Source organism: Daldinia loculata (genome assembly GCF_022478755.1).
Source record: "Daldinia loculata strain CBS 113971 unplaced genomic scaffold F4817scaffold_4, whole genome shotgun sequence".
In the NCBI taxonomy this organism is placed as follows: domain Eukaryota; kingdom Fungi; phylum Ascomycota; class Sordariomycetes; order Xylariales; family Hypoxylaceae; genus Daldinia; species Daldinia loculata.
In genome coordinates, this window is record NW_026054858.1 from 59494 (window position 1) to 74250 (window position 14757).

The 14757-nt window shown below is 47.0% G+C and overlaps 2 protein-coding genes across 2 annotated transcripts; both read right to left on the reverse strand.

The window, feature by feature from the left end:
- Positions 1-2203: 2203 nt before the first annotated feature.
- On the reverse strand, positions 2204-3424 carry F4817DRAFT_356116 (uncharacterized protein; the record flags this gene model as incomplete). Its single annotated transcript, XM_049305753.1, has 2 exons — positions 2204-2812; positions 2861-3424. The coding sequence occupies 2 exons, from the start codon at positions 3422-3424 to the stop codon at positions 2204-2206; spliced, it is 1173 nt and encodes a 390-aa protein (XP_049162833.1).
- Positions 3425-12558: 9134 nt separating this feature from the next.
- On the reverse strand, positions 12559-13902 carry F4817DRAFT_311928 (Dehydroquinate synthase-like protein; the record flags this gene model as incomplete). The annotated part of the gene is made up of 3 exons (XM_049300063.1): positions 12559-12951; positions 13094-13743; positions 13815-13902. The coding sequence occupies 3 exons, from the start codon at positions 13900-13902 to the stop codon at positions 12559-12561; spliced, it is 1131 nt and encodes a 376-aa protein (XP_049162834.1).
- Between the last annotated feature and the right edge of the window lie 855 nt (positions 13903-14757).

Genomic DNA, 14757 nt, shown 5'->3' on the forward strand with positions numbered 1-14757 from the left:
TCGTCGACAGACCGGAAAGAGGGGTAAATGAACTGACGAATGAGACACATGGTGGCCCGCCGGTTCGATGGCCGTGATGATGCCAGCCTTCGGTATACTATACGTACGGAGGGGAGTAGGAAGTCTAATCCTGTATGTACTGTAACCTGTAACCAGGAAGAAAAAAAAAGAAGTTGACATGCAGACTGCTGCAGCTTGGACCACGGAACGCGGACGGACTTGGATATCAGAACAAGACATGGGGTGATCAATCGCTAAAGGAGCCTGTAAGAGCCCCCAGAAGAGGCCAATGCAGCAGAGGATTGGTGATGGACCGTGTCCTGTAACCCTAGCGATGGAACCCTAACATGGCACCTTGGCCTCATGTCATGAATAATAATAATAAAAATAAAATAATAACAACAATTACCATCATCGTAATAGTCAGAGTTAGATACGGGAATCCGGGGAGAGATCAAACATCTACCCAACCTAGCTGTTATGCTAAGCAAGCAAGCAAGCAAGCATAATCGTATACACATAATAAAACTTCCTCAACATTCTCGTGTTCGTGTTCCAAGACCGCGTGGTTGAGTGGCTTAGGCATGAAGGGCAATCTCGGCCAAACAGACCCCGTCGGCACACACAAAATTAAACGAAAAGAACATGGGGAAGAAAAAGGAAAAAAGAAAAATATTGTAAGAGAAGTAAATAAGAAAAGATTTCAAAGGATTTTACTTGTGTACATATTAATAAGTCATCATTACATTGCGCCATAAGAACGGAGGCTGACATTGCATGGTATCCATCCTTCAACGTTTTTTTTTCTTTCTTTTTCTTTTTACACTGCTTATATTAGGTACCTAATGTACCTAATTGTAACTAAGCTAGGAAACGTGTTATGGTTGCAGGAAGTACACACACACAAATTTACTAAATGTGTCAGATAGATAGAACAAAAAAGAATCGAAGACAACATTAGCTTGGCGACAAGATAGAAAGATATCTTGCGTGATAATACGCCGTGAGAAGATAGTCAAAGAAAATAGACGATTAATAAAATATACGATTAATCATCTAAATCCATGTCCCTTTGAGTCAGAAGCGGGATAATCCACTGATAGAGCTTTACGCTGCAACGACGTTAGCAAACGGGTCCTGATCTAAGACCGCATATCTCACACACAGGTGAATTCGGCAGCAAGCATATGCATACTACATGCAAACATAAGGACCGCGGGACAAGAACATGCATAGGTGCAACACCATGTGTAAGGTAACTAAATCCATGAGGAACTTGATTGCTAGTTATTCAAGCACCGAGGCCTATCATATCACGCTCGAGATGAGATCGCATTCATAGATAAAAGACGCCAAATGTAGGAGAATAATAATATAATAATAGCGGTCTTTTTGTCTTCCTGAGATTCAAGCTACCTAAACAATGAGAAGAAAAGGGGGTATCTCCCAGCCAGCCAGTACAACCATATCCCGATCTTTAATAGAACACGCAGAGATCCTCTATAATTGTATCTCTGCGGAAAAGACAATAAAGCAAAATGCCACCTTGTTCGACCGAACGCCCGCTCGTATTCGCGCAGGCTGCTAACTGGTGAAGCAAAACATAACTCGGCTGGAGTAACGAATCCATCGCTAATATCAATAAAACAATAACCATTAAAACTCTTTTCTATGGTTGGGTCATAGCCAACCTCGTGTAATACCCCATCAACGGCTTCCGTAATACCGTGGCGCAAAATAAAACAATTCCTTCTCCATAGACCAACTTTTGAGTTCCCGAATAATGTCCCAAAAGGGTATATCGCTCGTGTCCTCGTCAACTGCTTGCGCGGTGAGCGTGTGTGCAATATAGATACGCATTCTCCTCTCTTCGTCCGGGGTATCTTTGGAAAAAACGAAAGACGAGACAGGAAAATCCAGGCCCTTCTTCCCTCGATGCATGCGTAGTGTGCCCTGCGGCGTGTGTAATATGACAGATGAAAGAAATCCTGAACGGGGAAATCCTGGTATCGATGTGCCACTCCGGAAATACGACCCAAACAGAAAATCATTTTCTACTTGTACACGATGGCATAGCCATCCTTCGTCCTTTTTCGATTGGTTTTAGTAATATGTTATGGTCCATCCTCGGAAAATATTGGGTCCAACGGATGGTAGTAGTGTAGTAAACTTTGGGAAAAAAGCAAATGAAGGGTCCGGGTATCTATTGTTTGGGCCTCTTCAATACGTCTTCGCAGTTCGCATCGAACCGCAAGTTCCAAACGCGGACTTGTTGCATAAAAACCTCGGTGCGTTCGAGCTCCCTCTCACGGCCAAAGATGGTCCTGACGAACTCCACGCCGGCATTCTGTCCGAGGTGGGATGCTTCCTTGGCCTTAGATGATCTCAACATGGGGGCCTCGCATTTCTTGAGCAAGACGCGAAGCTTGTCCGTCAAGCGTTCACCGGACTCGATAAAATCTTCAATCATCTCCTTATTCGCTTGGGTTCTAACTTCGGGCACAACTTCTTCGGCACGCTTTATCTTGCCAGATAGTTGAATAAGAAGAACCCATAATTCACCGGCCACATCGGCGATAGGGGTGGAGGCTCCGTGGTGGTGGACAGTCCAATCATATATCCACTTTCCTAAAGAGTTTGAATCGAAGACACTACCTAGCAACATGATGGGTTCCTCGGCGGGATCCCAGTTCTTCAATGAGTACCCAGGAGGGATCCGGTGCTTCCGGGCATCTGCCTCGGTGGCTTTCTTCTGTCCCGAGACAGCAGCCTTCTTCTTGTGGGAACTAGAAGGTCGTGTAGTAGCGGGGCGCTGAATAGGTACAGCGGTGGCGGAGGGGCGACGGGTGTGGTGGCCGACCCTCGTAGCGGAGCGAGCTGGCGGCTCCTCGAAGTGGGGATAATCGGCTCTTTCTTTCTCGTAGAACGACGACGGCATGCCCTGCGAACGGTAGTAGTGATCAGTGCCATGTCCCGGAGCAGCATAGAAAGACTCTCTGCGCTTGCGACTCTTGGACTCCGCAATCAACACGCATCTGACCCCATCGATCTCGAAAAACTCGTCCTCGTCGGAGTCCCCATGAGAGGCCCGATTGTATGAGAAGGAGCTCCGACGCTCGCGCCTAGGCATGTGATGCGACCCCATTGAGAAACTGTGCTTTCGCGAACTCACATTCGGGCTTGGGCCGGTGGCATACTCGCCGGTGCTCGTGTACCGGGGCGAGAAGGCGGTCGACGGTCGGAAGTCGGGGACGCCGGTGCTAGCGTTGCGAACATGAGCTCGAGTAGCTGGTCGCTGGGGGGTCTGAGCTGGGTAAAATGGGTAGTGACGTGGAGAAGGTGTTGGTGAGGGACTCTGTACGTCGTAGTAATAACCCGCATCACCTCCTCGAAGAGGGGTCCCGTAAGGCGACCCGTAACTCATCTTGCCGGAGTCTTGTGCGATGGTTGTCGCCGTAGTCGCGAAATATTTCTGATTCAACTTCTTTTTAAGTGTGGTCGCCCCTAATGCGACTCGATGATAAAACGTCGTCGTGGTTTGTGGTTTCGATGTTTTCTTTTTTCTGAATTAAATGGCGCCTGTGTCGTGACGCTGGAGGAAGTGACACCTGTCACCTTGGTATGTGGTCGGTGGGAAGAGGAGAGGAAAACCGTCTTCTTTGAGAGAACATGTCAAGATCTGGTGTTTATATCCCCCAGGAGGATTGGGCATCAAAGTCGATGAGTGGTCGACTTCGGATGATGAAGGCGCTGGAAGAAACTGGACCGTTCTTCAAAAGTCCAGAATGGGAAATTCGTTTGGGGGAAACGAATATCAAATACAAATAATGTGGATGCGATTGCAAGATGAGTCAATAGATATGGCGAAAGCCAAAGTTGGTAGAAGAGGTGAACCGTCGGAGGTGGTTGGGCGAGGCGAGTGGTCTCGTTTAATAATAACAGAAATATTTGGAGCAACCAACGGCCAGGCCAAATTTTTTTTTTTTTTTACTGTCGGGGGGGCTAGCAAGGGTTGTCAAAAAGAATTGACAAGGGGGGCCCCCTACCAAGCCTAATCCTAGCCTAAAAGTAAAGGTACCTTGGCAGGATTTGGGTATGCGCGTAGTCCGGTACGTACAGTACATCCAGTTTGGGTGTGTGTTGAGCTAGCCAAGGGCAGGGGTGTATGCGCAGTATGTCCCTCTATGCACACACTCACACACACTTCCGATGTAGGTACCTATTAGTCAACTTTGGACTTTGGTGTAATGGCACAGCCACAACGTCTGACGAGAATCCGCTCGCACTTTGTTTCTGATTCGGTATCCAATCAGTGCATTTAGTTGTCCACTGTGCGCTAAAATGGCGATTTAATTCAGCTGCTTCTCGCTGCAAATCGGTCCGCGTAGCGCTGAATGATTTGATAACGCCAGCGGGAATAAATAAAAATAATGGCCACGCCTACTCAACGTCGTCGTATATCGCTTGTAGCCTAGGGATCCTTCCTAGGCGGCGAATGCGATTACGACGACGTTTGAACAAATGCGCAACTCTTTCAATACCCTGTCACTTGGCTATCATAGTTCAGGCAATTCGGAGCTCTCCATAGTAAAGGGTCATCGCAATAGATATGAGTCCCGCTAGTCCCCGATGAAAACGGAAACTGCAAAAAAATTTCGTGAATGACGATACCTTGAGGATCCTGGGTTTCAGGGTTGCTGAGATATCTGCTATCCTTTAGCGAAATTGTGATTATGGCCTCCCTGTTCCGTCTCGGTCCTGGTCCTAGTCCCTGTCCCTGGCGCACCGACAATATCCCAACGATATGGGCCGTAGTATTAAAAAGAAGAGCAAAGAAAAACTTGAAAAATTTTCCGAGTCAAGGATCATCAAGGATCCATCGACAGAGATTTCAAATCCCCAGGCCCCCGTTTGGAGATTGAGGCGCAATGGAGATTAATGCGGCGAAAATATGAGATATCGCTCGCTCTGGGCGTTTTGTAAAGGAGATGATGGTAGGCCGTGTTAGATCCGAGTAGAAAATTTTCAATTCCTCTGGTTAAATTAAATCAGAAAGAAACAAAATTGTAGAAAATCCGTGTTAATCCTAGTGGAAGAGGGAGTCGAGTTGTAGCTTGTCTGTTTGACAGATGCGGTAGATGACACAATCCTTATGCTCCAGATTGGACACACACCGAGGGTTTATGATCCTTCTCTGTCAAACGACGTCGGATGAGTAATAATGGTTATGTTCAATCAGATAGGTACCTTTCACGTAGGTATCGCACAATCCGGGCGCGGGACTCCAACGGGTGCCGACAGCATACGGAGAGACGGAAGCTTTGGCCGGTATGCGAACTGGTCGAATATGTGCTCGGAATAGTGGGGGAAATGGTCTATCCTAATCCGACGATAAGAAGGAAATAGGTGAGAACGGGTTTAGTTCTCGCACTATTATTATTATACGGGTTGGAAAGGTTTGGAAAGGTTAGGTGAAAAAATGAGGTTAAGTCTAGAATAAGATTCGGGTGGTGCCGAGGAGGTATGAGGTATATGTATGATGAGATCAAAAGAGATGGGAAGCAGCTCCCTACCCAAGGTAAATTCTCTAGAGTCATTCTGTAATGTAGCACGATAGCATTGGAGTAGTTCCCGCGCGGGGAAGTGGGCAGGCAGGTGCGGGTACAAGCCTAGGGCCGATTGTGCATATGGATTACATACACTATTACATTAGGTATAGGTAGCCAAAAAGGTATCTGCCTATACCCATTATTGGAGTATAATGCTACTGCATCTCATCATCACCAGCCCTCTTGCATACCTAAGAATAGTTGTACTATGTAAGAGTTATAACCCCCCCACCTACTAGATTTAGCCTTCATAATAGCCTGCCCTCCTAGCCTCTATTTATGATATATGTAGGTACGTACGTATTGAAGGACACAATTCATCAATACGGAAGGATAAGACCTCACAATCGATCAATTATATTCATTTATACTTATATTCTCATCTATACAGATACATAGACTACATGAATATAAAAAAGACTCACAATATATAGGTATAATCCCATTCAAGAACATGTAGGCTTGTGCTGACTGTTCTTTTGCCTCTTCTACCTCGGCAAACTCGCATCTCGCCGGGTTTTCTTTCTTATGTACCTAGTGGCGTGGAACATAATAGATTGGATTAGAGTCTTACACACCCATTCAGAAATATAGAGTATCATCCGGCGCTTCCATCCTTGATACAACCCCGAAAACTGAGCTCCCTTCATAGACTTAAGAGAAGATAAAAATTTACATATTTAAACTGGATATCGTACAACATACCTAAAAAGGTAACCATCAAGGATTTTTCTCGATGCGTCAGCCGATGAACGTGATCGTCGTGAAAGGACCAATATAGATCTAGGCCAGAGAACTCCCAACCGATGATAGTTCGCTGTAAAGAGGGTCATCTGCACCCCCATGCATAGTGCATGGCGGGGAAAAAGACCAGGAGGTAAAAACGTGGGAGGTCGCAGCATAAGGTCCTCTCTCCCCTCTATTCTCCAATCACTTCTCCTGCCGTCATGTACGTATGATGTCGATGACAGGCTATAAATGCCTCTAGATCTGTTATGAGTCGTTATTGGCGGTTATCATATGCGCAAACTTAATCTTGCCTTATTATATCTCGATGTACGATTTGGTGTTGAGTGACCTGAGCGACGGGAATACTCCGTACAAATCAATTAGTCGGAGGCCTATTGTTACGAGCAAACAATCTATAGATTGCTACATAGATCGCCACCTCGATATTAATTATCTGTTGAATGTATGCGTGTATTACTACGCGTAGTCTTGGGCCGAAGAAGCTAAGTGGTAGACAACCAGACAACCAACACTGCTGAAATATTGTCTATGCACGGAGTGGCCCCCGGGTCTCAATCTGGGCCAGCCAGAATCGCAATTTCGTTGGTTCTTCAAGGACGTTCAGCCTCCGTTCCACTGAAATTGTCCGTCTGTATGATCTATCGAGGATCAAAAGCATAGTCCTGTTCCTCTTCAGTGTTCCGTTGTAGGTTACCCTGTACTACGACGCACGGCTTTGCCTCACACCCTTATGTCCTTCTCGGTGTAAGCAAGCAGGCAAAAGGCAAGGGGGGAAGACGTCGGGGTGGTTGGTTAACCCGTTTACGAGTTACCCTGTTTCGGCCTTATTCCCTCAGCTCGACGCCTCAAGTCAATCCGATCTTATCTACGAAGTATCTATGTCCTATTGACACCGAATTATGACTTCGGCTCATATTCATGGCAAAAGATCCTCCCGAGGACAATCACTTCAAACATGATACCGGGGCGCTTAACCTAGACATTTCGGAACCGTGATCAGACCAGACAAATCTTTTCAGCCACCAAACAGAAACCTCACCAATAGTCTAGTGCATCACTGTTGGGATCGGTACACTTCGTCATGCGATGAACCAATAATTCGAAACGGTGGGATTCTGTGCGACAAGTCTCGCACTTATTATTACCCCAGGGTCCTACTTCGTACGACGACAAGGACGAGAGAGAACAAGCCACTTAGACATAGAGTGGACTCAGATCACTTATTACTATGGTAGCTCTAGGCTACCCATAGGTGGTCAGCTCTCTAATTTGAAGGGCTAGGAGCCCGGCCCGGTTCGGCTGACAGGTGCTAATGCTTCTCCCCCGGCAAAGCACCACTATTGGGGGATGAATGCTTTTACTATGCACACTACGATTTCATATTCTCCGTACAGTATGGGAGAGACTGTCCTAGGCCACGATTCAAGCCGCAGATGTTCTGGAGCTATCGACTCAGCGGAGATTACACCCACTGCCGCGGGTCAATCCAGTACACTACTTACACTATGCTTCTAAAATCCATGCAGCCATGAGCGGAAGTACCTAGTGGAGGTCTATACATACATGGGCCACACGGACTACATGGACTACACGGACCTACAGCGGACTACAGGCTACGGACGCCATGGATTATTCTCGTACCAGTCTTCCTCTCGTCTTGGCCCATGGATCCATACATACATACACTATGTAGCAGCATAGACGGAACAGAGATTACCTGCTCCCCGTGCACGGCTGCATTCACCGGCCACACCTTAGCAGATCCCCCTGGTCGTTTTTTTTTCTAGACCTGCACCCTTATTTTGGGTGTACATTTTTTTTGCTTTGTCCTGCACTCGGTCTTGGATAATAAGCCAACCCACTTTCTCATTTCTCGATACGACATAGGAAGGGAAATTTTTTTTATTTCCAAATATTTCATTTCACTCCCTTCATTGCAAGACATGCAATGCAGAAAGTACATGATCAAGTACACATGGAAGGGATAGGATAGACGGGAATGGCAGACTGATACCATCGGCTTAGTATCAGCTGTGACTCATACGAGAGTAGACGTCATGTACGTTTATGTCCTAATGCCCTACGAGCAAAATCTCTGGCTGCAATGATGTCCAATGTCTGTAAGCTGAACGGGCCTTGTAAATTGTTTGGTCAATGGGGGCCCGGCTTAAGACCACACTTCCTGCAGCTGTGCATATCCCGATTGGGGCTGGCAGGGATGTGAAAAGCCCTTTAGAGGTCAACATCCCGTTTAAGCCACCTGGTCTATCTACATGGTATTTTATCGTGGTAAACCTTTTTTCTATCTCCGCACCCAGCAGCCAATATCATAAGCCACTTTGTTGAATAGCGTCTTTACTCCACCAACTTTTCAACAAAACAAACACAAGAGCTCGACCAGGACAAGAGACCCGACCCGGACGGCCCAGACGACCCAGACGACTTAGACGACTCTGGCACGATCACGAAGCAGATCCCCCTCATTTCTACCACTCACCGACTCTTACTGAGAAGTGGACAGCATGTCTCTGCAGGATATGTATTCGGAGTCTTTTACCCATGCCTTTACATACATGCAGCTCGCAGGTACCGCCCCGGTCCAAGTTGTCTCGGTGACGTAGACGAAGCGCACAAAATGAAATAAATATTTTTTTTAAATTTGATATTGGTGCGATGACGACCCTCTGCCCCTCTCTTTTGACCTTCTGGAAGGAGACGAAAAGGGGAGCGAGTGTATACTAATTACCAACGGCTTCGAATTGCATATTCGGTCTCCATTCCTTTCGAATTCGATACATATAATCCACAGGCGGGCCGTAATGGCTCTTAAGGGGTTAGAAAAGGTATTGTTTTGAACCTATCAGGACTATAGCGACACCACCATTAGGGCGCGCGAAGATGGTACTCCAACCATAAGTAGGGCTTTTAGCGCACGTGTTGGTATGTGATGGAGAAATGGGCGGCGGTCATTTTCCCTAACCAGAATATTTCGTGATATGAATCTTGTTGTCTATCGCTATGCGTTGTTCGATCCATACATAGTACCCCTGTCGTCGCTCACCTGGCCCCCCCTTTTCATCATTGTCTCGTAGGCCTCCGAGATTCTGATTCGACATTGTCTCACACATCGAGATTATAAGAATGCCGTTATTATCTACCAAATCGCAGAAATGCCTTTCGAGGTTGCGTAGGCTAGTACCTCTACATATCTCCCTTCACGCGCCTAGCCAATGCTATGTTTGGGAACTGGGAGCTTAACTCATCAGGCGTGCGCAGCACGAAGGGAATCATCCTACGAGGCGATACGGACAATAATACATACGAGTAGCTTAATTACTGGGACGGCGCGCCGGTCTATGTCTTTCATTTGATACCACCTCTCGCACTGCCCGGCGTCGCCTACTATCATAAGTATCGCATAGCACGGTCATACGGCAAGCAGGCCACAAATGTATGCCTTAGGCCACATCATTACCTACGATGTTCTTGTCGGGAATTCTAGATACCGCGACCCAGAAGCCTGGGTATGCCGTATGCGTTGACGTGTCACTCTTCAAACCCAGACGAATGCACAGAGCATCGCGCTTCTATCGTGGCTGTGCTGCTATATTGTCCTGTTATGTCTATCAGGTCTAGGCCCTGGCATGTGACGAGATATTAACCCTCTAAACTGGTCCTCACACCGCTCCACTTCGTTCCGGAACATTGCCCTTTTCGATCTCCGCCTCGTCCTTCGTCGGTCGTGACATACGCCCAACTATATTTCGACGCCCATCGAACCCCATTCCATCCGTTGTCTCTCTGTCTACGCTTGCGCGGAATCACCGGCACCATAGACTCATTGCCATGCTATCCGACGGCACGGGTATCTGTGTTTCCCGAAGAGGGAGGTAACCCGGAGCAAATCATAACCCACGATGGTAACGGAGATATTAGTAGTCCGCGGGCGAGAAAGCCATCATGATTAATTCTAACGCGGATAATGACAGTAAGCGCCTGGTCTACGGAATAGAAAACAATAGTCACACACCTCCGGCGGCTGTTATGATGTAGTTCTTGTAAGTCCGACGATCGCCCACTCAGAAATTCTTCACCGTCATTTTCTGCGCAATACGACGTACTGCTTATAGTTGGGACTGGCTACCGCGAGGCGCTAGCTCCTCCATATTCCCTGTCTATCAATCAAGTTTCATAAGTTTGGGCAGTGACTCACCGCATACGGACTCGATTCGCTCGACGTCGAAGTGAGCACCCGAGCTTCGGAAGCCCACCAAATCAAAGGAAAAAGTCCGAAATCCCACACAATACCGCCACTTACCCTGGTGACTCTACTCTAAATCCGTACTAAACGTAGTCCTATATTACGACAGTGATAGGGGCAATAACGCTGACGACTGTGACGACTAATATGCTGGTAACACTGAAACATTGGCTAAACCCAGCTGTGAATTTCGCCATTAGGATGCCATGGATGTATTCACGTTGGTGCGAAACAGGCAGCAGCCTCGCAATATTCCATTACGTCCCTTTCTCGCTGCGACGTAACGGGGGCGAAGGCAGACGAGCCTCAGTGTCACATTTTATATATATCGCAACGGCGACGCGTCTTCTACTACGCGCCTAACTTAAGCCTATCAAACGTCACATCTCAGTATTGCTCATACACCCCACGCCAGCGTCACACGTCAGCCTGTTGTTCGCCTCACGCCGGCTATCTAGATTCCCGCGAGGCTGCGGACCGCCGCCCAGACCCCAAATAGTTACACGATTCTAAATCCGGTTGGACAAAGCAGCCACAAGAAGTCCCCCATTCGCAAATCGAACCCCAAGATAGGCATTTTCGTGGTGAAACCACATCAGCCCGGCTTGTGCAACCAATCGACGATGACTAAATTACTATATCCTTTATGAGTCACATGAATCACTACTCCCTACGTCCACGCCCCCCAGCCTTCTCGGTATCCTGAAGTTGATGGTATCAGATGATCTATCGTGGAGGTTGACAGTGCTGACACCCTGGGCCATCTAGCTTTACACAAGTGCCGGACATCTGGAGGTGGCTGTGCATTCACTCTCTCGTCCGCACGTCCATCCAGGGCCAAGTATCTATCAATGTGAAATCCGGCGATACGAGTCCTTTGCCACTACGTATGTGTATTCATAGTTACTATGCGATCCGCCACGCGTAATTCTACTGCCTATCAGCAACCTTGGGCGCGACATAAGCCCAGTCGAGGAACGAAGGTAGGTGGGTGAGCAATAATCCCTTCACGAGGCAACCGGTTGGCGCACTGGGGGCTATTAGACGCCTTAGATCGGATGACTCTTTCGAAGATAAACAATGACCAAGTATAGGCTTTGGCGCCCTAGCAAGTATCCTGCCAAGTCCTTCACTGGACACACCGAGATAATGATAATGATGAATCATTTTTTATGAAACGCAGAAGTACACAAGTAATGTCTCCTCTATCGTGTGTATGATTCATTCCCGTGCTGTATTAATGAAGAACTTGATAGTGTTTCATGGACTGCTGGCCCTTCAACACTGGCGTGAATGCGACCTAAATAGATATTAGATGATGTGTAAGTAGCCCAGTATCGATCATGTAAAATATCCCATGCCCACACAAGTTAGGTGATCACAAAATGGTATTCTGGTTCGCAACCGTGAAGTTCGTTTCCTTAATATAAACGAGACAAAAAGGGGGTGCTTGGGTTGGCACAGGACTTAGAAAGGGGCTGTCTTAGGTAATATTCGTAACTACCTCCTATATATTTGAAAGCAATTTCTATACATATTTAATCTATTTTAAGTCGGTATAATCAACTAGACTATAGCTCTCCACCGTGTTACAGATATTCCCTGAATATTATGCCGACTTATATGTTTATATGGTTTAATTCTAACGTAAGTCTTAGTGTTGAGGAATATAGATTTGCCTATCTGCCTAGCTTGCTGTCTGATCGTATACCGCTATAAATTTCTTGCTAATTGTATTTCCCACTTGAATAGTTAATAGTAAATAATCGCCCCTTCTAGATATAAGCGTATAACTAGTTGATTATATGTGTATGTTGATACAAGACCAACATTACATATATACGGCTTCCTAAAGACCATAGTTGTCTAAGAGGTGAAGTGATCAAATTATAAATGGCCCATAACAAGATATCTAGGTAGACAACAGACCCTAACCCCTTAGGCAGCCATCTGAAGTATCTCGACGATCTTCTCTTTGTCAAGCTTCACCGGGTTGACAAGTGTACACGGATCAGTTAAGGAGTTCTCCGCTAGGAGCTCGAACTTATCGTTTCCGATACCGAACTGGCTTAGGCTCCGCGGCAATCCTAGGGCGTTGATGAACGCTGCCATCAGGTCTCCCGGGTTGGTAGAGTCTCTATCTGCCTCCATTAAACCGAGGGCCTCAACGACGGTTGGCTCGTCAAAGAACGCTGGTGCCACCATTCGGAGCGAGTCCCGGACTTTTCCGTCGCCGTGGTCCCAGTTATACTTCATCACGAACGGAAGCATAATGCAGCTTGTCTCGCCGTGCCCTACACCCATCGGACCAAGCTGGTGTCCTATACCGTGCTGTGATCTAAGTTAGTAGTTGTTCTAAGTAAGTACCTGTCTTGAAGTCCGGGGTGTGAATTGAGAGTTATAGCTCAGTTACGATATACCGAGCTTCGATGTGGACTAAATAGGGGTAAAGAAAATCCTCAATGCTACGTACGCTAGCGCCCATGCCGCAGGTTATGGCTTTAACAGCAGTCTTGAGCGCGAGCTGTGTCTGCAAACGCGCATCAAGATCATCCCACTTCTGCTTGGTCTTCAGCAAGCCCGCCAGCAGGCTCCGGAGGGCGCTGGCAAGTTCGGCGGTCAACTCCGGGCTCGCGTGAGGTAAATTGGCATATAGACCTTCGGTGCAATGGTCGACTGCTCGGACTCCGGTTGAAAGCCAGAAGCGCGCTGGCGTCGACACTGTTAGCGCGGGGTCCAACACTACAATGTCGGCTATTACGGACTCGTGGGTCAGGATCCTCTTTTCGAATGTCCGCATATTTGTTGCCGCGCCGGCCAGAGTAAATTCACCGGCAGACAGGGTCGTCGGCACATTAACGAGAGGAATAGTCGTCGGCTTAACGCCGACGGCGGTCGTGACTAGGTTAGTGAGATCCTGGATACATTTGTCGAAGATCTCGTAGGCTCTTTGCGTGTCCGATACCCCGTTCGCTGCGAAGAGGCGAGCTAGCTTGACGCCATCTGAGATTGACCCCGCCCCAAGAGTAATAATGAGATCTGGGCTCTTTGCATTCAGATCATCCGCCAGGGCTAGCACATCCTCTAAAGGAGTATGCGGAAGAATGCCGTAAAGGCCTCGGTCTTGCTAATAGACTTAGACACAACGACGTAAATGTGCGAGGCATGGAATGTCTTCTCAGCATGGTGAGCACAAGCTTTTTCAAATGCCAAGCCATAGGAAATATAAGGCTTTGGATTTGATGGAGAGGCTGCAAAATAAGATTCGCCTGGGGCTGCCATGATGATCGGAGCTGTTTCAACTCGTCAGTAGCTTGCTATAAAATTTGGGATAAAGTTTGATCGAGTAATAAATCATGTTTTGGCCTCTTAGGGGTGAATCGACTTACTATTATAGGTAAAGGCGTACGGAACCCTGTCGGTCTTGATGAATGTGCGTTACTGCTTGTCTGAATATTGTTATGTTCAGGCAGGACGTATTGAAGCTTATTTAAACGATTTAATGGCGGTCATCTTCCATGACCGAACGGAGCCGAGGCGCTTTCTCTATGCTCCAATGTTCTCAAGTCCTATGGTTCTGATGTTGATTCGACTTATTATCCCCGCTATGTCCGTCATCTGATAGCCGACTATGTAGTTCTTCGCCTCATACGTACCATACGAGTTCATGTATGTATTCTAAATTTATTCTAAATCATAAATAGCCCCTTTAAATAAGTGTCCATCAAGACTTGCCCGGGAGCTTAGTGTACACTATAAGGTTGTTTAGGTTCTAGGCATACTTCATTCAGGGGTCGCACCTATATGTGGTAATTTTATTGGTAGAGTTGAACATTTACTACAGACTAAACTAGAATATAAGCATTATTTTCACATTACATACCTACCTAGGTACCTAGGTAGATATGTGCTGTTGCGAAACACCAACCTTGACCCCTTTTGAAGGCGCTACGAAGCGAACCGGATAAGAATCGGTATGCTATTGTATCGGCTGGGCGAAAGATATATAGCTACATCTGCAAAGCAGTTGGTGTTTGATCTTTGGAAGGGGATATCGATTTTAGATATAATTACCTACCAGGTAGTTATCTTAGGATCTCGACGTTTGTAAGGGCAAGAGGGTGGGCATAGGTTACC